This window comes from Sarcophilus harrisii, chromosome 2 (assembly GCF_902635505.1).
Source record: "Sarcophilus harrisii chromosome 2, mSarHar1.11, whole genome shotgun sequence".
NCBI classification, from domain to species: domain Eukaryota; kingdom Metazoa; phylum Chordata; class Mammalia; order Dasyuromorphia; family Dasyuridae; genus Sarcophilus; species Sarcophilus harrisii.
In genome coordinates this window covers 265,384,176-265,410,432 of record NC_045427.1, presented here as the reverse complement: position 1 = coordinate 265,410,432, position 26,257 = coordinate 265,384,176, and the positions used below count along the sequence as shown (strand labels likewise).

General features: G+C 33.8%; 1 protein-coding gene across 5 annotated transcripts in view; it reads right to left on the bottom strand.

Annotated features, from left to right (window-relative positions):
- WDR76 (WD repeat domain 76) overlaps positions 1–26,257 on the bottom strand; it is a 42,715-nt gene that overhangs the window by 7,780 nt on the left and 8,678 nt on the right. The window contains exons 1-10 of one of the 5 annotated variants that reach the window (XM_003756062.4): positions 25,691–25,786; positions 24,859–25,192; positions 22,925–23,017; positions 20,836–20,891; positions 17,362–17,488; positions 14,741–14,842; positions 14,597–14,637; positions 14,342–14,495; positions 5,860–6,018; positions 4,432–4,649 (exon numbers count right to left, since the gene is read on the bottom strand). In XM_003756062.4, coding sequence (XP_003756110.3) covers positions 4,432–4,649; positions 5,860–6,018; positions 14,342–14,495; positions 14,597–14,637; positions 14,741–14,842; positions 17,362–17,488; positions 20,836–20,891; positions 22,925–23,017; positions 24,859–25,122 — 1,214 coding nt within the window. In that variant the 5' untranslated portion in view covers positions 25,123–25,192; positions 25,691–25,786. Of the gene's footprint in view, positions 1–4,431; positions 4,650–5,859; positions 6,019–14,341; positions 14,496–14,596; positions 14,638–14,740; positions 14,843–17,361; positions 17,489–20,835; positions 20,892–22,924; positions 23,018–24,858; positions 25,249–25,527; positions 25,660–25,690; positions 25,787–26,257 lie in introns of those variants that run through there. The other 4 variants (XM_012546732.3, XM_031952212.1, XM_012546724.3 and 1 more) reach the window with 4 other exon arrangements.

Sequence of the window (26,257 nt, the reverse complement as noted above, 5' to 3'; positions counted from 1 at the left end):
GACAAACACAAAAAAAGAACCTAGACATCATCTTTCAAGAAATTATCAAAGAAAACTGTTCTGATACCCTAGAACCAGAGAGTAAAATATTCACCCATCACCTTCCTGAAAGAGATCCCAAAATGAAAATTTCCAGGAATACTACAGCAAAATTCCAGAGTTCTCAGATCAAGGGGAAAATATTGCAGTCAGAAAAACAATTTAAATGTTGTAGAGGCACAGTCAGGATCACTTAAGATTTAGTAGCTTCTACATCAGGATTAGAGGGTTTAGAATGTGATATTCTGGTAAACAAAGGAATTAGGATTACAACCAAGAATAACCTATTCAACAAAACTCAGTATAATCCGTCAGGGGAAAAAAATGGATATCTAATGAAAATAGAAAACTTTCAAGCAAGTATTCCTGATGAAAACACCATAGCTGAATAAAAATCATGACTTTCAAATACAATACAAATACAAATACAATACTCAAAAAAAAAGAAATAATGGATTTGGTAATATTAAACTCTTACATTCTTAGAGGAGAAAATGATACTTATAACTCCTAAGAACTATATCATTATAGGACAACTAGTTAGTGTAGTGAATAGGGCACCAGCCCTAAAGTCAGGGGAACCCGATTTCAAATCTGACCTCAAACACTTAACACTTCCTGGCTGTGTGACCTTGGGCAAGTTACTTAATCCCAATTGCCTCAGCCAAAAAAAAAAAAAAAAAAAAAAACCCAGCAACCTTATCATTATTAGAATAGATATTATTATAATATATTATAATATAATTAATCATATATATATATTATGTAATTATACATATAATATATATATCGTTATAATATATATCATTATTAGAATAGATAATATTATAATAGATAGAACAAATGAACAAACACAAGGGAATGGGAGTATGTTGATATAATCAGAAAATTTTTTAAAAATAAGAAGTGAGAAAAAGGGATACACTAGAAGAGGGAAAGAAGAAATTGACTGGGGCAAATTAACTCATATAAAAGAGGTATAAAAAGAAGAGATTTTACAGAATAAGAGAAGATTAGGGAGATGGGGTTGGCAGGCAACTTGAACCATACTCTCAACAGAATAGGCTCAAAGAAGGAATAATGTATACATTCAGTTGTTGTATTGCCCTATTTTGCCCTACAGTAAAGTAGAAGACAGGGAAAAAACAAAAGGGGAGGGAGGGTGTAGTGGAGACTAACAATAGGGAGGGTAAATTGGAAGAAGCAGTAGACAGAAGCAAAATACTTTTGAGGAGGGACAGAGTGAGAGTGAGAGAGAGAGAGAGTGAGTGAGTGAGTGAATGAGTGTGTGTGTGTGAGAAAGAGAAAGAGAGAGAGAGAGAGAGAGAGAGAGAGAGAGAATGGGAAAAAACAGGATAAAGGGAAATACACAGTAATCAAAATTATGAATATGAATAGGATGAACTCATAAAATGTAAACGGATAGCAGAGTGGATTAAAAACCAGAATCTGACAATATTTTAATCATAAGAAAAATATTTAAAGTAGAGAGATACATAAAGAGTAAAGCTAAGAGGCTAAAGTTTACCTTAAGGAAGAAAAGAGGTAACAATCATGATCTCAGACAGCAAAAACAGACCTAATTAAAAGAGCTAAACAGGGAAACTACATATTGCTAAATGGTACTACAGATAATGAAATAATATCAATATCATATGCACTAAATGGTACAACACCTATTATGCTTAAAGGAAAAGTTAAATGTTACAGGAGGAAATAGATTGTAAAACTATATGATAGTGGGACCCCTACTTGACAAAAACTGCTAGAAAAATTGGAAAGCAGTTTGGTAGAAATAAGATATAGACCAACATCTCACAACATATACCAATATATGGGTCAAAATGAATACGTAATTTAGATGTAAAGGATGATAAGCAAATTGGGGGGTGCATGAAATATTTTACCTGTCGGTTCTATGAATAAGGAAGAATTTATGACCAAACAAGACTCAGAACATTATGAAATGTAAAATGGATAATTTAAATTATATTGAATTTTAACGATTTTGCATAAAGAAAACCAATGCAACCAAAATTAGAGGGAAAGTAGAAAATTATGTGGGGAAATTTTACATCTAATTTCTCTGATAAAGGCCTCATTTCTCAACTACATAGAGAACCAAGTTAAATTTATAAGAATATAAGTCATTCCCCAATTGGCAAATGATCAAAGAACAGAAACCGTTTTCAGAGACAAACTCAAAGTTATCTATACGCATATGAAAAAAATGCTCTAAATACTACTGTATAGAGAAATGCATATTAATACCACCTCAGACTTATCAGATTGGCTAGATAGATAGAAAAGGAAAATGATGAATGTTGGGAGAATATATGAAAAAATTGAGACACTAATGCACTGTTGGAGTTGTGAACTGATCTAACCATTCTGGAAAACAATTTGGAACTTTGACCAAAAGGCTGTAAAATTGTATAAACTCTTTGATCCAGCAATACTACCAATTAGATCTATATCCCAAAGAAATCACAAAAAAAGGGAAAAGAATTCACATGTCCAAAATACTCACTGAAGAAAATTGACTGGAGACTTAGCATGGTAAGAGATCTTAAAAGTTAACTAGCCCAACCACCTTATCTTTCCTGCAAAACCCTCCCCCCATCTCCTAATTTCCTCATTCCTATTATGGGTACCACTATGCAACCTCAGGGTCATTATGGAATCTTCTCTCTCTCCTGCACCCCTCATATTATAATCAATTGTTGTTCAATCATTTTTAATCATCTCCAATTTTTCATGACCCCATTGGGGTTTTCTTGGCAAAGAGACTAAAGGGATTTTTCATTTCTTTCTCCAACCCATTTTATAGATGGGGCAAACTGAGTTAAGTGACTTGCCCAACGTCACACAGCTAGTATCTGAAGCAGATTTGAACTCATAAAAAAATGAGTCTTGATTCCAAGCTCAGTGCTCTATCCACTGTGTCACCTGGGCTGCCATTCAATTAGTCCCTAGATCTTATTGAGTCTATCTTCACAAAATACTTTGGAACCATTACTTTTTCTCTATTCACAAGGTTAGCCTCTTCCACTTAGTCATCTAAGCAATATTCCTAAAAAAGCAGGGCTTACTCTACTCTCCTAGTCAATAAATTATCTGTTCCAGGATCGAATATAAAACTATATTTAATGTTCAAGGTCCTTTATAAATCTAGTGATGAGGGTCTGCAATATAGTGGTGGCAGTATCAGAGGAGAAAAGAGCATATTTGGATGTAATAAAAGTGAAATCAATAGAACTTGACAACTGACTAGATATAGGAAGGTAAGAGAGAATAAAGGATACAGGATGATTTCTAGAATGTAAGCTTGAGGGATTGGGAGGATAGTAGTGCCCTTAATAATAGGGAAAATAGAAGTTAGGAAGGGCTTAGGGGAAAAGATATCAAGTTTCATTTTGGACATGTTGAATTTATGATGTCTAGTAAAGATTTAATACAAGATGTCTGAAATGCAAATGGAGATGTGAAATTGAGGATTTATGACCTAAAGATAGGACAGATTTTAGAATCATCAGCATAGATAGTAATTAAATCCATGGGATGTGATGAGCCCACCATGAGAAGTAGTATGGAGAGAACCCTGAGACATTTAAGGTTACAGATCATGATTTGGAGGGCAAAGACTTTCTTTCTTTCTTCTTTTTTGTATCTCCAGTGTTTAGCACACTGCCTGGCAAACAGTAAGTTCTTAAGAGTACTTACTTACTGACACTGAGAAAGGAATAAGAGTAAGCTGAAAGTCAATAGATGACTGCAGCAAGGTTTAATCAGGAAGACTGAGATGGAGAGTAAACCCCAAAGGAAGAAAAGTTGCTGAGTGATGACAATAAAGAATCTGAAAGCGTGGGGCAGCTAAGTGGTGCAGTAGATAGAGGACAAATCCTGAAGTCAGGAGGACCAGAGTTCAAATCTGGTATCAGACACTTAACACTTCCCAGCTGTGTGACCCTGGACAAGTCACTTAACCTCAACTGCCTCAGGAAAAAAAAAAAATCTAAAAGTAGAAGTGAATAATAAAGAATATATCTACTACTTTTCCTGGACAAATTTTCAAGGAGTTCCAGAATAAGGAGCCTCCAGTAATGGAAAGTGAGCCAAAAACTCAATGTCTTCTAGAAGAACCTAGAATTCTATTAGTGCAAAGGGATGGCAACTGCATGAAAGAGGTTTAGAAAAAAAGAGGAAATTGCTAATTATGGAATAAGGGTTCAAGAGGAGTACTATAACTTCAAATGAGTCATACAAAGAAAACAATATGCTATTTGGCAAATAAGATTCATGATTTCCCTTCCTGACAAAATATCTTTGGCAACTAAACTGAAAACCTTATGCCAAAAGTTTAACTTATAAATATGATTGGGAAAAACTTACCTTGCGCCAGCAGCTACGAAATAATGTCTATTCAGTGGGTGAACCTGAAGAGTTCTTATTAAGCTCATATTAGATTGGAAAAATTGCTCATATGAAGTTCCTGGTGTCCGTCTATCCACTAAAGCCACACCTGCATTCCAGTGCCCTACTATTAAAGTGGATGCATCATCAGCCAAGAAGTCAAAGTATGAAAAATCCTTTTCTTCATTTCTATACACCTAAAAATATAAAAACACTTGTCTTAAGAGCAATAAGTAGCTTGTTATCTCTAGTACCCTTCTTCCAAGAAATTCTAAGAATAAACTAGGTACTTACAAAAATTTGGTAATAGTATAAGTAATTTTAATAATGGCATTTTCTTAATACCCTAAAAAGGAAATGTTGGCCATACATTAGGACTCTCTTATAAAGAGGAAGAAAAATGGCCATTTAATAGCTACATGATTTGCCTGAAAAAAAAAAAAAAAAAAAGATTTAATCCAAAAACTAAAACTAGATCCTGGCTCTTTAATTCAGTGAGTGACCACCGAACTTTTTGATTGTGTATCTAGAGTTAGGTTAGATTATAATCACTGTGAAACTATCTAGTCCAGAGTATATACAGGCCAGTAGTGGGAAAGCATAGAATGGAAGAGTATTCAAGAGAGTTTAGGCATTGCGCAAGTGGTCATGTAGCTCAATGAGCATAAATCAAATCACAGAGAATACTTCCAGCTTATTCAGGAGTTTTTTGATAAAAGTGGATCCTTCACTGGTCTTGTTTAATGATTTAAAGTGCTACTAGAAAGAGAAATACCCAAGGCAAAATGTTCCAGATCAAATATAGGTCCTTAAACTTCTCTTAAATATATATGAGCTCAGTATAGTCTTCTTAAGCTAAAACTAGTCAAGGCCTAAACTATAGAGAACTTGAGCTTCAGAAGCCAAGCCTAAGAATGCAAAAAGGCCCAATTGTGTGGTGGAGTTTAAATGTACAATCAATATTTAACATAACTGAAATAAAAGCATACTAGGCAGCAGATATAGATGTGTCTGTCTGATGTCCCTAATCTCGCATAGGGAGAATGTAAAAAAAAAAAAAAAAAAAAAAGTTTTAAGTGTTGCAGTACACTCTAGTAAGTAGTCAAATAAAAGGTTTTTGCTATTTAGGAAGTGCCTTTATTTGTTAAAATTCATTAAACCCCAATATCATGCCTAACTTCATCCTCACCAAATTTTTGCCCGAGTTAAGGAACAAAAAATGTTAATTTTCCTTTCCTCACAATCAGTAGTCACAAAACCACACAACAGGATAACATCTTTTATTTTAAAAATCTGCCAAAATGGTCATTTTTCTCACAATTTGACTGGCATAATGACCACTTACATAATTCCATAAAGCAGCTGAAATAAGACTTGAGGTCTACAAGAAATTACACTGATACTCACCTCTTCAAACGTAGCTCTAGTAAAATCTCCACAGCGTAATGTCCCATCATGACTCAGTGACAGCAAATGGGCTGGATTGGCAGGTGAAAAATTCAGACAACTAACTACTTGACTATGAAGAATAAAGGTAAAAATCCCATCTTCTCTAGGTTGCTGAGTCTGAAAAACAGATTTTTTTTTTTAAGGGAGGGAAGACAGTGAAAAATCAGAAATATTTATTATATTAACATTCCCTCTAGTATACAATAGTTAAGACAGAAATTTGAAGGTTTTCTTAAAAAAGACTTTTATCAATTTTAAATCCCACTAAATATGACACTAAGAGGCTTACACCTTTTCCCCTTACCCGTGTCTGGCCTCACAAAGGTAGTTTACTTATGAAGACTATATAATCTTTTGTTTCTCATTCAATCAGAAAAGATATTGTCCACTAGCTATTTCACTCATGATGTAAAATACTGCCCAATAAAATTCATTTCTATTTTGCTCCCTATACCCCTTTGGCAAGGAGCTAATATAATTTTTGGAGAAATCCACTGAATACACTTAAATCCAAAAATAACAAAAATTTTATTTCCAAAATACACAATAAAGAAAATCCAATGTCAAAAGTTCTCTGTTAATATTACTCTAGCCAACAAATCCAGGGATTAGTTCTTAAGTTGTTCCATTTATAACTGCACTATCATCAATTCCTATAAAATCAATTTCTAGACTTAGATTTCACAAAATCACAATCTCAGAATTAAAACTCATCTACTAAAATCTGTTTGTAATATTCCCACTATAATATCCTCATTATAAGTAGTCATTTAGTTTCAGCAGCAATAATCTACTAGCTCTTAACACAGCCTAAAGATACATTTTCCTTATGTTGGCCCAAAATTGATCACTGCAACTTTTACCACATATTCCTACTTTAGTCTTCTAGAGCCAAAAAAGGACAGGTCTAACCCTCTTTCCACATTATGGTCTTTCAAATACTTAAAGTGATCACATCTGTGTTAATAGTTGTCTTTTCGGGAAGAACTATAAGCAGACAGTTAAGTTTTACTGATGACTTTTATTTTTATATTACATGTATTTCTGAATATTAGCCCTCACTATTACACAAGGACATGCTCCTTGATAATGGACAAACACGATCTCAATTCAGTAAAATTAACACATAAACCATGTGCAAGCAACATTTCACACCCACAGTCCCTCACCTCTTTACCAAAAAGGGGAGCTGTTTATCTTCCTTTTTCTCCAGGGACAAATTTAGTCATTATAACTACAGAGCACTGCATTTCATTTTATCTTCCTTCTGCTTATATCATTATTGTCCTTGTGTATAGTGTTCTCTTCATGTACTCTACTTTGATTACTTTATTCTATTTCAGTTTGTCTTTTATCTTTCTGAATTCATATTGCTTCTTACAGAATAATATTCCAATATATTGATTTACCATGTGTCCAACCATTTCCAAACTCATGAGCACCCAACTTTTTTATATAGATGCCCTCTTTCTTTCTCTCCCTTCTTTTCTGTCTCTCTTCCCCCCACCCACCTTTTTTCTTTGTTTAATCTCCTTGAGATATTTTTCTATCAATGGGCTTAGTAAATTATAACTTAACAAGCAAGCAGTGTCTCTAATATTAATAATGCTAAAGGTAGTGTTTTTGGTAAACAGGTAGTCAAAGGAAACAGACATATTAGTGACTTTTTTTAGCTTAATTCCAGATTGTTTTCCAGAATCAGTGGGGCAATTCATAATTCCACCAACATTGTTATTATGCCTTTTTTCCTGTAGTCCTTCCACTGTTAACTATTTCCAACTTTTCTCAACATCGTGAATTTGTTGGGCATAAAAATGAAACCTCATTTATTTTAAGTTGCATGTTTCTTATTGTTAGGGATAGGTGTTAATATAAGATACGTCTTCTGAGATATAGTCATTTGTCTTTTGACTAGCTACTAGGAGAATGACTCGATATATGTATTATAGTTCACTACATAGTTTAGATATCAGAATTTTATCAGAAGTATCTAATGCAAAAAAATTCCCCAATTAATCATTTTCCTTGTTATCCTAGCTGTACTCATGCAAAATGAATTTTAATTTCATACACCCCAAATTGTTTATTTCATCAGTTATGATTTTTCTATTCCTCGTTAGATCAGGAATTCTCCTTTCCTAACTTTACTTCTGAAAGTTACTGCCATCTATTTTCCTCCATTTTCAAATGATGGGACCTTTTTATATTTGAATAACCATTCATATAGAGGTATACAATACTGGACTAAATATTTTCTTCCCTAAACCTTCTTTAGTTTGCCTAGAAATTCTTGTTGAATATGAATAGCCAAGTTCTGTTCCCAGTTATGATCTTAGATTACTGAACAAAGCTTACATGATTATTCAGTCAATTCTGTTGATCTAATTTTCTATTTCTTTAACTACTACAAAAGAGTTTGGTTAGTTACTATCTTATAATATAGTTTTAGTCTGAAAGGGCTACTAACCCTTAATTTCTATTATTTTTTTCATTATTTTCCTTGAGATTCAAATTCTTTTATTCCTCCAAATGAATGCTGCTATTATTTTGTCTAGTTCCATAAAGTGAGCATTAAATCTATAAATTAAGATATTTTGTCATTTTTATTATATTAGGAAAGTCCACACATTAGTAATCTGTAGAAAGAGTATTTTGCACTCAAGTATTTATGTCTCAAACTTATCTTGGTAGATTTACTCCTAGATATTTTATGCATTTTTTATAACTGAATATAGCTATACTTGCAATTACAGTGGATTTATTGTGTATCCTATTTTATTCATTAATCCACGGTTAGGGGAGAGGTGTCCTGGAAAAAACAGTTTGGAATTATGCTGACAAAATCATTAAACATATTCCTTAACCCAGTGATAAGAACATTAAGGCACAGATCTTAGGAAGGGCAAAAATGGAAGCAAAGTTCCCATATAAGCGCGCGCGCGCGTGTGTGTGTGTGTGTGTAGACATAGCTATAAAGCATTTTTGTGGTGGGAATAAATTGGCAGCAAAGTAGGTATCCTTCAGGGAATGGTCAAAAAAACATTTGGCATAAAACATAATGAAACATTATTGTACTGAAAGAAGCAAAGAAACTTGAGGAAACTTTTACAAATTAAAACCAAGAGAACAAACTATATAATAATTACAACAATAGAAAGCAGAAAGGAATTTAAAGATATCAGGACTTTCATCAATGCCATGATCGATTGATTTCAGAACACTAACAGCAAAATATGCTTTCTACCTCTCAAGAGACAGCCAAAAGACCTTTAAGTACTGAATGAGGTATACATTGCCAGATATGGACAATGTGCTTGCTTATTTGTTTTGCTTAATTGTACTTTATTATAAAATTCTATTGGGAGGAAAGGGCAGAGTCATTCAGAAGTGATAACAATAGGAAAAGAATGAATAAAATATTACATATCTTTTGCTCTGTTTTTAAGATAAGAGAAGAAATAATCAGGATATCCCCCCCTAAAGTGGGACCCCATTATGAAAAGTCCTGTAAATTATAACAGAAAATATTTATCATGAAACTTCTAAGAACTTTCGATTGCTGAAGTTTGCTTGTTTCAAGTCTGTATACAATGTCATAATTTAGAGAACACAATTAATAAATATTTGTTGATTTTCTTTTCATTCTGATACTATGTGGACAAATACCATAGACCTGAAGTTAAGAAAACCCAAGTTCAAACCTGACCTCCAACATTTAACTAGCTGTATGACCCTGGACAAGACACTTAACCTCTGCCCCCATAATAGTCCTTCCATCCTAGGACTGTTGTAAGGCTCAAGTTGTGGTATATGGAGGCAATGGAATATTATTGTTCCATAAAAAATGATTTTATAAACAAGCTGATTTTAGAAAAGCCTGGAAAGATTTACATGAACTGAAGCTAAGCAAAACAAGCAGAACCAGGAATACATTGTACACAATAACAGCAAGAATATGTGATGATCAGCTATGAAAGACTTGGTTCTCCTCAGTGGTCTAATGATCCAAAGCAATCCCAATAGATTTTGGACAGAAAATTCCATCTGTCCAGAAAGAAAATTATGAAAACTTTAAAGTAATTCAATATATATTACATTCACTAATTTTTTCTGGTTTTTTTCCCCCTCCTCAATTGGTTGATTTCCTTTTTATTCTGATTTTTCTCTCCCATCATGACTCATAAAGTAATGTGTATTAAAAATAACTAAATAAGTCGAAAAAGATCACTATAATAGTAAAGTGCTTAATATAGTTTCTGGCATATATACAATAGATTTTAAATAAATGTTTATTCTTTTACCTAAGGCTTATCATCTAGACTGAGATGTAGGATATATCAAAGAATAATCAAAGAATAAATCAAATAAATAAACAAAAAAGCAAACCAATTAGTGGCTTACAGACCCATATAGTACAGAAGTGCTAACGAAGTCCAAGAAATCAATAACTGTGGCCTTTGGTTGATCTGGTAGGGCTTTAGAAAACAGATGAAATTTGTGCTGGGATTGGAATTTCAGTTGGCCCTTGAAGGAACTGTAGGATTTACCAGAGAAGAGGTGAAAAAGAGAACCTCACACAGACACAAAGACAATAACAGTCATGTTATGTTGGAAAATAACACAGTCAACTGAATTTTAAGGAAAAGGAAGTTGATTTAAAAAGGTGGAACTACTTAAATATGAAGTACGAAGGTTCAACTAAAGAATCTGGAATAAATTAACAACAAATTGACAGATGGAAAAATTTGAAAATAGTCAATGTTGGAAGGATTTGGAAAGACAGACACTACTGAATTACTGAAGGAGCTGTAAATCAGGACACCCATTCTGGAAAATAAATATAAAAATAAAGTGATTCAAATGTTTGTGGCAGCCCTTTTTGTAGTGGCTAAAAACTGGAAACTGAATGGATGTCCATCAGTTGGAGAATGGCTGAATAAATTGTGGTACATGAATATTATGGAATATTACTGTTCTGTAAGAAATGACCAACAGGATAATTTCAGAAAGGCCTGGAGAGACTTACACGAACTGATGCTGAGTGAAATGAGCAGGACCAGGAGATCATTATATACTTCAACAACAATACTATATGATGACCAGTTCTGATGGATCAGGCCATCCTCAGCAAGGAGATCAACCAAATCATTTCCAAAGGAGCAGTAATGAACTGAACCAGCTATGCCCAGAAAAAGAACTCTGGGAGATGACTAAAAAACCATTACATTGAATTCCCAATCCCTATATTTATGCACACCTGCATTTTTGATTTCCTTCACAAGCTAATTGTACAATATTTCAGAGTCTGATTCTTTTTGTACAGCAAAATAACGTTTTGGTCATGTATACTTATTGTGTATCTAATTTATATTTTAATATATTTAACATCTACTGGTCATCCTGCCATCTAGGGGAGGGGGTGGTGGGGTAAGAGGTGAAAAATTGGAACAAGAGGTTTGGCAATTGTTAATGCTGTGAAGTTACCCATGCATATATCCTGTAAATAAAAGGCTATTAAATAAAAAATAAATAAATAAATAAATAAAATAAAGTGATTAAAACAACTGTACCCCTTTGACTCAGATTTTACAATATATGCCATAGGAATGCATCCCAAGTAAATCACTGATGAGAAAACATTCCTAAATGCCAACATATTTGAAGTAGTTCTTTTTCTGATAGCAAAGAACTGAGAACAAAACACATGCCCATTAATTAAAGAATGATAATACAAACTGTGGTATAAAAATTTAATATGGAGCAGCTAGATTGCATAGTGGATAAAGCACCAGTCCTGAAGTCAGGAGGACCTGGGTTCAAATCCAGCCTCAGACACATAACACTTCCTAGCTACGTGACTCTGGGCAAGTCACTTAATTCCAATTGCCTTGGGGGAGAAGAAGGGGAGAAATAATCTAATACAATTTTGCTGTGCTATACACAAAACAAAGGTGAATGCATTTAAGCATGAGTTCAGAAAAATAGGAAAAGACACATCAACCTCATTCCTTTGCATAGATGGGAGGTCCACAGGGAGGGCTCACTGCATATATTTTCAGACTTTTTCAATGTTTCTGTTTTCAATCTGTTTTTACTAATTGTATCTCTTTTCCCCCTTTTAAAAATATTTGATGGTCTTGTGATGAAGAAAGCCATCTATATCCAGAGAGAGAACTGTGGGAACTGAGTGTGGTTCACAACATAGTATTCTCACTCTTTTTGTTATTGTTTGCTTGTATTTTATTTCATTCATCATTTTCTTTTCTGGTTTGATTTTTCTTGTACAGCAACATAATTGTATAAATATGTATGCACATAATAGATTCAATATATATTTCTACCATGTTTAACATATATTGGACTACAATCATGGGGTAGGATTGGGTGGGGGGAGAGAGACAAGAGAGAGAAAAACTGGAACACAAGGTTTTGCAAAGGCTAATGTTGCAGAATTATCTATGCATGCATATGTTTTGAAAAATAAAAAGTTTTAATTAAAAAATATTATTTGCTATGTGTCTTTTCTGTATGTGGGTGGAAGAGGAAGAAGAGAGAAGAAATACTGAGATTGATGTTAAAGATATCAATAAAAATTTCCTTTTAACAAAATTGAGCAGGAAAGCACCATTATGGCTCTTTAAGCAAGAAATGAAAATATAAAGAAATCAATATTTCCGAGAGAATACTGACAAAAGGATTCACTTGAAAAAGCATTTAAGTACTGACTACTCTGCACAAAACTCTGTGTGGTAAGTGGAAAACAAACCAGAATGAAATGAAGAATACTCCCTACCCTTGAGGCATTGAAATTACATTGTAATAATATAACATATACATAGATTAATATGGAATAATTTAATGAGGGAGAAAGTCTTAACATTTAGGGGGAGATCAGGAAAGAGTTCCCATAGAAAGAATAACTATTGGAGGAACCACCAAGTACAGCACTTTGGAGGAAACTAAGATTCTAAGATGTGAGGGTCAGGAGGGAGAGAGTGTTTCAGGCACAGAGAATGTGCAAAAGCAGCTAAGAGGGAGAATTATTGAGGGAAGAGGAAGGAGGCTAGTTTCCCTGAAACAATAAACCTGATAAGAGTTAGATTGTGAAGGGCTTTCAATGCCAAGATGAGATGACAGATGGGGAGAAGATGGGGAGCACCTAAAGATTCTCAGGCAGAAGTGTACAGGGTAAGACCTTCCACAAAGATTATTTTAGTAGTTATGTAGAAGATAAACTGAAGCAGGTAGACAGTGGTAGTAAAAACAAAACAAACAAAAAGAAAAGACTCCATAGATTAGAGGCTGCTACATATTCCAGGCATAAAGTCAAAAGAAACTGAACTAAGAAAAGAACAAAACAGACCCTTTTAAAGGAAGAATCAAAAAGACTTAATGATTGGATATTGGAAATAAGACTGAGACAAAGAAGACTGTCTGACTATAGGGTTTCAAGCCAGCATAACTAGAAGAATAAAACAATGAAATTGGAAAAGGCAGTATATGATGAGTTTTAGTCTTATATAACTATGAAACTGTCATCCAATCGAAAATGTCCAAAAAGAAGATACAGATGCAGAGTTTAAGGAAGGAGATCAAAACCCTCATTCCAAGTCAGAGAAAAAGAAAATGACTTCTTGTTTTTTCTTCCCTATAAAGAAGAAAATGTACTACTTGGCTTTCTTCCAGTCTTGGCTAAAATTTCATCTTCTCCAAGAAGTCTTTCCTAGTGCTCCTTAATACTAGTGTCTTCCTGCTGTAATTATTTCCAATTAGATAAATAGATAGGTAGCTAGGTAGATAATTCACACTGTTATCTGCATGTTGTTTCTCTCATTAAATTGTGAGCTCTCTTGAAGGCAGGGAGCTTAGCACAACAGTACCTGCCACATAGTACATAATAATAAATGTTTCTTTAGTAGAAAAAAAAAACTACTCCAGAACATAATTTATATTACATCATATCCAGAGAAAAATAAAGCTACTTGTTTATAGATATTATAATTTCTATGTTCAGACTAACTTTTAATTTTTTTGAATATTGCTGCTGTCTAATAAACTGATGATGTTCCAGGTTACAGGATCAGAGATTCAGAATCGAAGAAATATGATAGTTCATCTACTCCAATCCCTTCATTTAAGAGGGACACTGAGGCCTAAAAAGATGAAATGATTTGCCAAATGTAACAAAGGCAATAAATGGCCATGCTGGTTTTTCATCCAGGTTCTCTTTCTCAAACCCAATGCTCTGCATACTGCATCAAAGTATCAAAATAACAGTAAGAGTAGGCAAGAGGAATTTAAGCTTTGAAATCTGAATAATTCAATTTGCAATCATAAGATTCAATTACAAATTGTTATATCTATAACATGTAGGTCTAGGACATTTTTTTTTCTGGATTCTACTTTCTCATTTTCAAATATAAAATAGACAATAGTTTACCAAATCCCAAAGTCCAACTTGGCCAATCTTGTCCCCAGCTGCCACCAATGTCCTAGTTTCTGATGGATGAATAGCCATAGAGCATATTCTGCTTTTCGTAACTTTGCAGATAGTATCTTCACTAATAACCATGCCAGTCAAATTTGCTTGGTATCTGAAAAGAGAAATTCATTTAAAATCCAAAATTTTTTAAATTTAAATTAAATAGAAAATATTTCTATTTAAAGCAAAAAAAAAAAAAAAGTTTGAATTTACCTTTTCATACTAGATAACTTCTTAGTACTCTTATTTCTTGGCTGCAATAATAGAGAGAAATTAGAGCAATAAGATAATGCATCTATTCAAACTTCCCATTTAATATACTAAAAACCACATGGTTAAAAATTCTGAAAATAATACTTGGCTTATTTTCATCCACATCTGCATAATCCCTTTAAACATTTCATTTTTGCCATTCTGATTTTCAGGTATCATCTCCAAAGGTCCAGGAGGTAAGCGAGTCTGTCAGAAAAAGAAAAAAAAAAAAAAAAAAAAAGAAAGAAACTGGTTTTGCTTTAGGACTTTAAAACCTTTTATACAATCTTCACTGTTATACAACCCTTTAGTCCATAATCTTGATGAAGCTTATCTTATTGAAAGTTCCATAAAATAACCAAATTCACCCACAGCAATATAGAATGTATAAGCTACTTCCTAAGAGTAAAGTGCTTAATCACATAACTTATATGAACTTCTGAGAAGCATCTGAAAAATCAAACTCAAATACTTATCAAGTGCTTATAAAGCATTTAAAGTTTATAATATTGTCAAGTGAAACTAAATAGAAATTATTAACTGAAATTTTCTCATAGATCTTGTTCCTTGAAGGATTCCTTTATACCATGTGACTAATTCAAAAGTCAATTAACTGCCTTTATGAAAAAGTAGTGTCAATTAATTATAATCAGAGAAAAATATCCAATATAATACTCCAAAATAAAAATAAAACATCTTCAATAATTATATTGCAAGAACACAATATTTTATCAACCTGAAACCCACCAAAGTTGTTCTCTTACAATAATATAATTCCTTCCAAATTCCAAATTTAGGAATATGGTCTAAAAGCTAAGAATGGGGGGGGGGGGGGGGGGGGAGGGGAGAGAGTCTACTAATATCAAAAAGATTAATGTGAGAGAAAAACACCTTATTATGAACAACCTTTGATTTTCTTTCTACAGGCATTAAAAAGACAAAGCATATATAGTTTAACCACTGTATGAGATAGTCTTTTTTTCCCCATTTAATTAGTATTTTATTCTTCCCAAATACATATGTAGTTTTTAACATTCATTTTTTAAAGATTCTAGTTCCATATTTTTTCTCCTTCCCTCCCTTTTCTCCCCCATCCCCAAAACAGCAATTTATTATAAACTGCATATATACAATCATTTAAAACATATTTCTATATTAGTCACATTGTGAAAGAAAAATCAGAACAAAAAAAAAAAAACAACAAAAAAATGAAAATAGTAGGCTAAAATCCTCATTCAATCTATCCATAGTTCCTTCTCTAAATGCAGATGATATTTTCCATCCCAAGTTTGACAGTACTTTCTAAAAAGTTATACAAAGAGGAATGAATATATATATAAAGAGGAAAAGAGAGGAAGGAAAGGAAAGAATTTAGAACTCAAAAAAATTAAAAGTATTAAATATTTTTATATGTAATTACAAAAAAACCAAAATATTTTTTAAAAGTTATAGTCTGGTATTACAAAGAAAAATTTATTGTCAAGAATTAATCTACCCTTTTATTTTAATATACACAGATGGATCAGAGCAAAACAGATTCTCTTTCCCTTTCCCTCCTAAACCCTTTCTCTTCAATTTCCTTTCCCTCTGTGTTCCCCTCTGCCCTTCACTTCTCGTTCAATCCCTTTTTAATTCCGTTGTCCTTCTTTGACTCTCTTCTTGCCAATCAGCTTAGTCTATAATCTTGGATTACTACCAGCATTAAAGATAGTTCAGAAGAAATCAACTTTCTGATTCAACAGACATTTTCTGACAGTCCAGTTAAGAAATAATTTTGATTTCTCAAAGGCAGTTGTAATTAATACCAGCTTCCCCATTTATGTATTTTTTTAAATTTGTTTTCTTTTTTATTTTTTTCATTTGGATACTAGGCTTCTCTCCACAATAATGGACCCAATACCACTGTTTATTGGACTAGACACTCTGACCTGCTATGATTCCAATCCAAGCTGTTTCATGATTCTCTAGGCAATTTAGTACCCCTCACCGACCTCCCAAACTCACTACTCTGGAGTGAGATATCTAATTAGCCTTAGACCCCTGCTTTTCAGAACAACTGAATTCAAGCTACCCAACAACCTCATTCTCCCCCATGGCAAGGGAGTACAGGTGTGTTACCATGCCTAGCACTTCTCTGTTACTTATTTAAATTCATTACTAGGCTACTGTTAACTAGCTTAGGAAAAAAAAATTCTGTTAAAGAAAAGGAACTAAAGAGAATAAGCACTTATATTGTACCTACTGTGTGCCAGACATTATGCCGAGTGCTGAAAAGAGATATCTGAATTTATAACATATTTATTATACTAGGGTAATATTAAGGTATTACTGAGTAAATACTAGGGCAAAATGTATTTTTATTACTTTCAAGTACACAAGTAAATGGAATACAGCTAATCAAATATTACCTTGTAAACATACTCAACTAATCAACATTAGTTTTCATTTTATGCTCATTCAACTTTAGTTTTATAGATTAAAAAAGTTCACCCTTTTGACGAGATAGATATTCCTCTTAAACACAATTAAATATATTACATAATTAATTTCCTATGTAAGCCTACAAAAATCAACTTCAATCAAATCCATTCCCATCTAATACAAATTCTAATTCACATTAGTTCATTCTCATTTAATGATATTTTACTACAGTTTCAAAATCCTATGAGTTTTAAAGTTCTTTTTGTTTATTTGTTAGTTTGATCTATATGCACTGTCACTCTTACATATTGATCAACTACTGATTCAGGCTGTGGTGAAGGATCTGGTAATGGGACTCCTGATGGATCTACTTTTAATAATCTCATGGATCTTCGACAAACAATCTCATCTTCTGCCTTCTTTGGCTTCTTTCTAAAGGAATTAAAAGTGTGTGTTAACTCATAGCACAGATTGATAACTTTACTATTTCTAGTGTGAGAGAAGGTATGACAATCAACTCTAATTAATTTAATTTTAATTAAGTATGTTAATATTTTGAATGTATGTAACCATAACAACAGTCTACATTAGTTCAGAAATAAATTAATGGATTATCTTTGTTGATACTGTAAAAAAAAAAAAAAAAAAAAAAACCAGCAAAATCAGCCTCTAATGAAAACTGTTATTTTCCTTATATAAATTATAATGCTACGGAGTAACTGTTCATAGAACAATGCTTTTGCTTTTCTAATGGCATGAATGAATGTAACTGATTCAACCATATACTATCACACAGTCCCAATGAGTTTAATAATAAATAGTGTTTTAGAGCTAATTAAATATGGTTAAAATAAAGAAATTTTCCTTTTTGCAAACTAAGTATATGTGGGGTAGAAATGAAAGGAACCTCACAAAGAAGTGACCACTCCCATTTTAGAATTTGTAAAGGTTCAAGGAAAAGAACCAATTCCAGGGACTAAAATTCTACAAAGTCAGTTTAAAAAGGGTAGGATACGGATACAAAATTCTGAATACACAAAGAGAATTGTAATAAGAGTTAAAATAGGATTTTTCTAAAAATTATCAGTTAGGTAGCACAGTGGGCCTTTAGCAAACTTCCTATTGTTAAGCAAGTCAACTTAGAATCTGCAGCTCACTGCTCTGGGGCCTTAAGTACAGAACTTTGACATGATTCTAAAAAATTCATTAATATTAATTGGAATAGAGTAGGGGTCAAAATGAATGATTTCTCTCACTAACACTATCCTCCCATTAAAGCCAAAATCAAAATTTGGAAGTGATTAACTTCCCTCTCCCTGATATCCTATATCTAACTGGTTCCCAAATCTGGCTGATTTTACCTACACAACACAATTTTTATGTCAATTTTCTCCTTCCATTTAGCCACCATTATAGCTTAACTCCATGTCAAATGTCCTCTCACACAGACTATGCCAAGAACCTCCTTACTAGTCTGCAGACTTCCATTCTCTATCCTTTCCAAACCATCCTCCACACAACTCCCAAAATAATCATGCTAAATAAAGGATAAGTCTGACTGGGGGGGGGGGGGGGGGGGGGGGGGGGGGGGGGGGGGGGGGGGGGGGGGGGGGGCGGTCGAGGGGGGGGGGGAGAAGAGATGGGGATGAGGGATTGGGGGGGAAGGACATTCCCCTATTCAAGAACAATGAGTAGTTCTCTAGCCTCTAAGATAAGATAAAACTCAAACTCCTCAGCTGGAAAATGAGAGTTCCACAAACTGGTACCCATCAAACTTTTATTCAGGCTTATTGTATAGAATACCTCTTTGTTTACTCTAGTGTTCCCAGCAAAATGGTCTACTTGCTATTCTCCAACTCTGCATCTAAGCTCCATGCCTTTGCTGGTTCAAAAGCCTAAAATGAACTTCTTCCTGATGAATACCTCTTAGAAAATATCCTAATTTGCACTAAGCTTCAGCTCATGTATTATGTATTATAGGAAGACTTTTCAGGTCCCTTATTAGTTATGCCCTCTTTATCCTCATATTAACCTATGTTAAAAATCCTCGCTTATCCAAATAGTTATCTAAATTCTCTTTTATCCTGTTTTTGAACTATGTTATAGGGAATCCCCAATTATGAAACTCCCTCTACCATTTCATTTACAGCATTGAGAAAAATAAATGACTTGCCCATATGCATCAGAGACCAGAATTAACCTCCAACAATTTTCTTCACATTGAAGCCAACTATGACAAAAGTTTCATTGTAAGAAAACCACTTATAAAATGTATCCCCACTCAAATATCCCACACTCCCTTTTAACATTTAATCCCAACGACTAGACCAAGGGTCAACATCTTTTTGGTTGACTAAAAATATTCCAAGAGAATGATGTAAATGTCCAAAGATTAAGAGACTCTTTGCTGAAATGGATGATTCTAGAAGGAGGTAAGGGGAAGGATGAGGGAAAAAATTAAGCATGATTCATAGGAAACTGATGAAGCCCTTGGTTTTTTTTTTTTTTTTTTTTGCAACAATAACACTCCTGCTCCTAGAGTCAAAGACAAAATAAAGGACATTCTATCATATCATATAATTTTGTTGGAAAAATTATATGAAAATAATTTCAATTTAATTTTTCAAGATCATCTACCAATCAAACTTTTTTCTACACTTATTTACTATAAAATCTTGGTTCCCATTTTAAGCAGATTTACTTTAACTCCTTACCACTTTCTGGTATCAATTATCCTTGGATACTGTATAATACAACACATATCCTTAAATAATGAGAAATCCTTACCTGTTTACGTGTTGCATCCCCTCTGTAAAAAGGAACTTCTTTCAATTCAAAAACATTTTATCAGTCAAGAGCAATGCTAGGTATATTCAAACAAAAATGAAAATAAATTCTGGACCAGAAGTTTACACACTATTGGAGGGAAACTATAAATAAGTTTACATAATGTAATGGGAGGGAGGGGCCTAATAGTGCTTATAATTTAGGATATCAGAAAAAGTATCTCCAAACAAAACTAAAATTCCAAGAGACAAAAATAAGGACAGAAAATATTCCAGGGTTAGGTGAAAAATGGTGCAAAATCTTAGAGTTGAATGTAGAGTACCAAATTCAGGGAACAGGAAGTAAATTAATTTGGACAGAACGGAGAATAGGTATATAGGAGTTTGGATTATAGATTTAGAACTGGAAGAAACCTTAGTTGTCATCCAGTCCAACTCTCTCAGTCCACAAAGAAGGAAAATGAGATACAAAGAGATTTAACCACATTCACATAGATATTAAGTGGCAGGGACAAGATTAAAAGCCAGGTGTTCTGATTTTAAATCCAAAGCTCTTTCCACAGTACCATGGCCTCCTAGACAAGACCAGATTGTAAAAGGCTTTTAAATGCCAAACAAAGGAGCTTGCCTTTTATCCCAGAAGAGCCACTAAAATTTTTTGAATAGAGAAATGACAAGATCAGACTTCACTTTAGGAACTGTCTGGCATCTGTGTAGCCAGAATGGAGAAGGCAAAGAAACCAATTAAATTATTGCAGTAGCATAACAATGTGAAATGTTAAGAGCAAGAATTTGAACCCAGGTCCCGATTCCAAATAAAGTGTTCTTTCCAGCACAATCCCTCTCCAAGGATGACTCCCATATGATCCCTCCAAGAACCTCAACTCACTTCATGAGTTTCCAGTCTGTTTGATGCTACTTTCTCCAAGCTTTTAAGTACATATTCTACAATATACCAGATTCTATGAATCACAGACCTAAATATTACTTTACCTCTTGGTTCCATGAGAAGGTCTTTTAGCTATCATTTCACGTAACCTTGCAGCTGTCTGTAAAATATCCAAAATATACATGTAAAAACATTATGGTAATATACTCTACCATAAACACATTTTTTCAATTATATTTTTTCTGATATATAGATATAGACATAGATATAGCATATAAAGTGCTTTTCTCACAATAATGTTGTGAGATCAGTAGTGGAATTATCTCCATTTTACAAATAAAGAATATGACAAAGTTAAAGTGACCTGAATAGAGGCAGCTAAGTAGAGCAGTAGAGAGATTGTTCAGGGAGTCAAGGAGACCTAAATTCAAATCCAGCTTCAGATACTTCTTACCTGCTGTATGACACAGGACAAGTCACTTCATTTCTGTCTGCCTCAGATCTGATAGCACCTACCTCCCAGGGTTATTGTGAGGATCAAATGAGATATGTTAAGTGCTTAGCATAGTACTTGGCATATAGTAAGTATATAATAAATGCTTGATTCCTTCTTCATTAATATTTACTAAGTGTATGACAGGTTACAAGACACAGTATTAATACCAATGAGTAATAAAGAATGTTTATGTATGGCATTGTTCCCAAGAAGCAGTACTCAAGGAGATATAACATGTACCTTAATAATCATGATATTATTAATTCTGCCTTGTTTTGTCAACTGTACTCATTTTCTGGTAACATACTACAAGGCTTGTATAAGATTCTACCATTTATTAGATTCAATAACTGTGAGTCTAAAGAAGATACATTTTGCGGAAAAGTTCTGTTAATCAGGCTTTCATAAAATTAATCATATCTTTCACTGACAACACATTAAGAGCATAATTGCTTCAATAGAAATGCTTTATCTGATTTGTATCTTCAAATGTTTTCTATTCTTCAATTTACAATAGTTATCAATTTACCTTCAATTTTATCTCTCAACTACCCATATATCCCAAGTAGTTAACCATTTCTAACCAACATTTAAGTACTGTTGGAATCTGTATTTAAAGGAAAGTATCATTTAAAGAAATAAGTTCCCTAAAATTTAAACTCCACATTAGACTTATAAATACTGAGGAATTTTACTGAAGAATTCAGTAAAACCTTTCTTCTTGAAATATTACATTATGAAACAAAAACACTAAATATCTTTCCCTACTGTAGAATATATTTCTTCTTATTATGTTCAGCCCAGGAAATAAACTGGCTTAAGAGGATACAGTGAACAGGGTATAAATGGAAAAAACAAGTAACAAAAAACCCACAACTTATCCAAATAGAGAATGTTGAGAAGCCAGAGGCTCTCACCACCAACTTAAAATTCCAAAGGAGTAGTTTGAGGAAAGAGTTCTCTCTGGATCAGTTACCTAGAGCAACACTTCTTAAACTGTGGGTTGCAACCCCAGGATCCCAAAATTATGATTGATTACCAGTTAAGTGTTTGATTCCTATGCCTATTTTATATACCTATATTACTAGGATTGCTTAAAAATTTGAGTGAAAAGCATTCACAAGCAAGAAAAGTTTTAAAAGCCCTGACCTAGAGAATCTTATTTATTAAAGAAAAAAATGTCTTTCAGAGTTAAAATCATGTATATCCACTAATGGCAATGATATGGCCATTAGAAAGCCAAAGTGCAATCCTCACTTTATGAGCCAGGGAGAAACCAGAAGTAAGATATGATGATGTGATTTTAATATATAATAATCAATTTCTTCCCAAGGGAGAGCTAGGAAAGAAGAAGAGCTTTGTAAGACTGGCAATCTGGAGAAAAGGCTCTATCCCAGAGCTAAAGAATATTTTTCCTATCTCTAAGAAACATCTCCCTCTTATCCAAAATAAGGCAATCTAAAGATCCAACATTAGAACAGAGGCTGTTTCCATAGGATCTCCTCCTTATGTTAAAAAGATATTCTGACTAGAAGACACTTTCCTCCCATTAAGCCCAAACCATACTTTTCTTGATATATTTTATCCTCATCACTAAGATTGTTTAAGGGATGACATAAAATTAGATTAATGCAATAGTCATTTTTCAATAGGATGGAATTTGTGTATTTTCTACTTAAACTAAGAATTATACAAACCTCTAACAAATGAAGTGATGCAAAAAATTCAGCATTTTCTGATATGTTTTTTAGCCTCTTCTTTTCATAAGCTGATAGCTCTGTTGAACTATCCTACAGAAAAAAATAACATACATACAGTTCTCAACAAGAGCACTTTATAAATACACAACTTAATTCCAATTAGGTCACCCCACCCTTCTTTTGAACATCACCTCCCACTCATTCAATACTATATTCAAGAAAACTTTCAAATAGTCAAGATGATGTCATATTCCAAACTTGGCAATTCCATTAAATATTTTATAGCACCCTAAATCTTTTAAAGTTTCTGTGGATTTGTGAAACAGTGTGAAGTGTACTGAAAAATATTAAAGATGAAATTTACAAACACTTTTTTCTTTATTTCTTCAGATACTAAGCAGCTGCATTTACAACTTTAAGTGAAGGCAACAAAAAATAAAGGGGGGGAAATGTTAGGTTAGCTCTTGTTTAAAAAAAATTTTTTTTTTTTTTTTTTAAGAAACAACACATAGCAATAAGAACCATCATCAGCCAATTAAGCACCTACTGTGTACTAAGCACTGTGCTAGTAACCAAGGATACAAAAACAAGGGAAGTTAATGAATTTACACTCTATCCAGGAACACAGCACAATACATACACACACATATATACACATAAACATAGTTACATAAGGATGTATTTATGTGTATATAATCTGGATTTACAATAGTTATCAATTTACCTTCAATTTTCTCTCTCAACTACCCATACATCCCAAGTAGTTAACCATTTCTAATCAACATTTAAATACAGTTGGAATCTGTATTTAAAGGAAAGTATCATTTAAAAGAAATAAGTTCCCTAAAATTTAAAGTCTACTTTAGACTTATAAATACTGATGAATTTTACTGAAGAAAGTAATCACTCATCCATGAAGGCCTCCCTAATATCTCCAAATAGAAGAGATCCTTTCCAAGCCAGTATATCATACCTGTTTGACTAAGTTGTATTAATGTGTACATATTGCTCATGTCCTTACTATTAAGCTGTAAACCCCTTACAAAGACTGGGTAGTTTCCATCTTTCTGTTCAGAGCATGTAGAGCAACTCTGCTAAATAAAAATGTGCTGAACTGAATGTTACAAATAAAATACCCTGTAAAGGCAAAGCTTACCTTAAATGTGAACTATCACCATTATAATAACAGTCTGGCTATTAAGCATGTAAATAATTCAAATTAATAAGCTTTTTGAAGCAGTACAATTAATTAGTAACAATGTTTTTTCCTTCATGGTTTCCATTAGAGGACTCATGGTGTCCATTGTGAATATGTGATATTCAAGACATTTTAACACAATTTTTATTTTTCAAATTATATACTACAATCATAAAATTACAAAATGTCAATATTAGAAATAGAAAATGTTAGAGCTTAAAGAACTTCAAAGATCATATTTAGCTCAGAACCTTTTATTTAACAATTGAAGAAAATGAGATCAAAAGGTCAAGATGACTTACCCTTTTGATCACACTGTTAGTGAATGACTTGCAATATCCCCTTCACTGTACCATGTAAAAAAATTTAAAGCTATTTCACGACAATGAGATATTTATTATCACTTAGTCTTAACTGAAAAAGATGTCTTAGATTTCTTCTGTGAGTACTTGAGTCATAGGATTTTGAGCTACAAAGAGTCTTAGAGGTCATCTAGTCCAACTGCCTCATTTTACAAATAAGAATACTGACAGCTACAGAGATGAAATACCTTGTCCAAGACAAAATAGGTTTATTTAAATTTAGGTCTTTGAATTTGAAACCAAGTGCTTCTGCCACTCTTAATCCTTATAGTAAATTCATCAAAATTTCAAATTTTAAAAGAGGTAATTATTTTCATTACATAAGTCAATTGGTAAAACCAACAGACAAGATATTAAGCTGAGATACTTACCATATCAGCTGTTTCAATTTCATCATCATCTCCATCTTGACTGCTTTGAATTTCATTACTGAGAGACAATACATCTTTAGTATTCCTGGGTATCACAACATCTGGTTCTACCTGAGAACCCAAAGCTAATTTTTGTAGGCTGTATTCTTCTTTGGGAAACATAGCTTCTACTTCTGGAGTTGGAAGTTCTCCCAATTTTCTTTTTACTTGAGGCTTTTCTTCATCGTTAGAATTATTTTGGGGGAGATTCTGAGGGCTCATCATTTGGGCCTGGTTCTTCTTTTTGACAACAAACAGAAAAAGGAGTACTTGAGGTTGGTTCTGTAAAACTAGCCTGTTGGGGTGTCAGAATAAGCCAGTTATGCTCTGGAAGATTTTAGATTCATTCACCTGTTTAGTTCAATGAAAAATGCAAAATGTTAGAATTTGATTTTCCTCACAAAGTTCTTTGCTTGAACTAGTTTAATAAATCAGTATCTGATGGTGCTTTTTCTAAAGTCGTAGTATGGAGAAGACTATACATTTAAAACCTCACCACAGCTGTGTCTCTCAAAGCCCCCTTTCATCCACATCATGCCTCCAATACCTAAACACTTCTGGTGTAACTTAAAAGTATGAAATTAGCAGAGGAGTCCCGAGTTCGGGAGGTCAGTTAACAGAACTCCAAACCTGGACAAGTATCTTCTTCACTGGGTCTTCTTTATCCCCCCTAAAAGACTTCTGGTCACAAGTGACAAGGAGATCCCGCCTACCCACAGAAGAACCAGGGGAGTTCTCCCCATCCTCCCCTCTCAGGCTTCTGCAATTCACCTCCCTCCACAAAACCCCACACCTGGAGAGACTGCCGCGATATAACTATCCTCTTTCAGGTTCCTGCTGCCTTCCCGCCAAGAGCTGGCGCCAAGAGCAGAGGGGATGAGAACCGCGGGGCTGGACCGGGGCGGAGAAGGCGGGTGCAGGAGGCGGAACCCGGAACAGGGAGAACAGGAGCGGGGCGGGGCTAAGCCAGACAAGTTCAGAGCTAGCTGATCTTTTCCAGTGGCCTCTGACTCTACATGGCCCCATCTGGAGTTTTCTTGGCAAATATAACGGAGTGGGTTCAGATTCCTGGCTCCGAACTCTATCCACCGCGCCACTTAGCTGAAGAGGCAGGAACACAGCGAATAAGGAGGGTACTAGGATGCCTGGGGGCATATTGGGGGATGATCCAGCCTATACTGGGAAGCTTTCTTCTCCCTTCCAGAGCAATGAGTTTTAGACTCTAGTCCCTCTGGGCCATGCTAGAAAGATGTCTGGACCTGGACTTGGAAAGCTGCATTGAAATCTTGAAGTACACTCTTCATGCCTTTGTGGTCCTGGACAACTTTACTGGGCCTCTGTTTACTTTTCCCTCAAATGG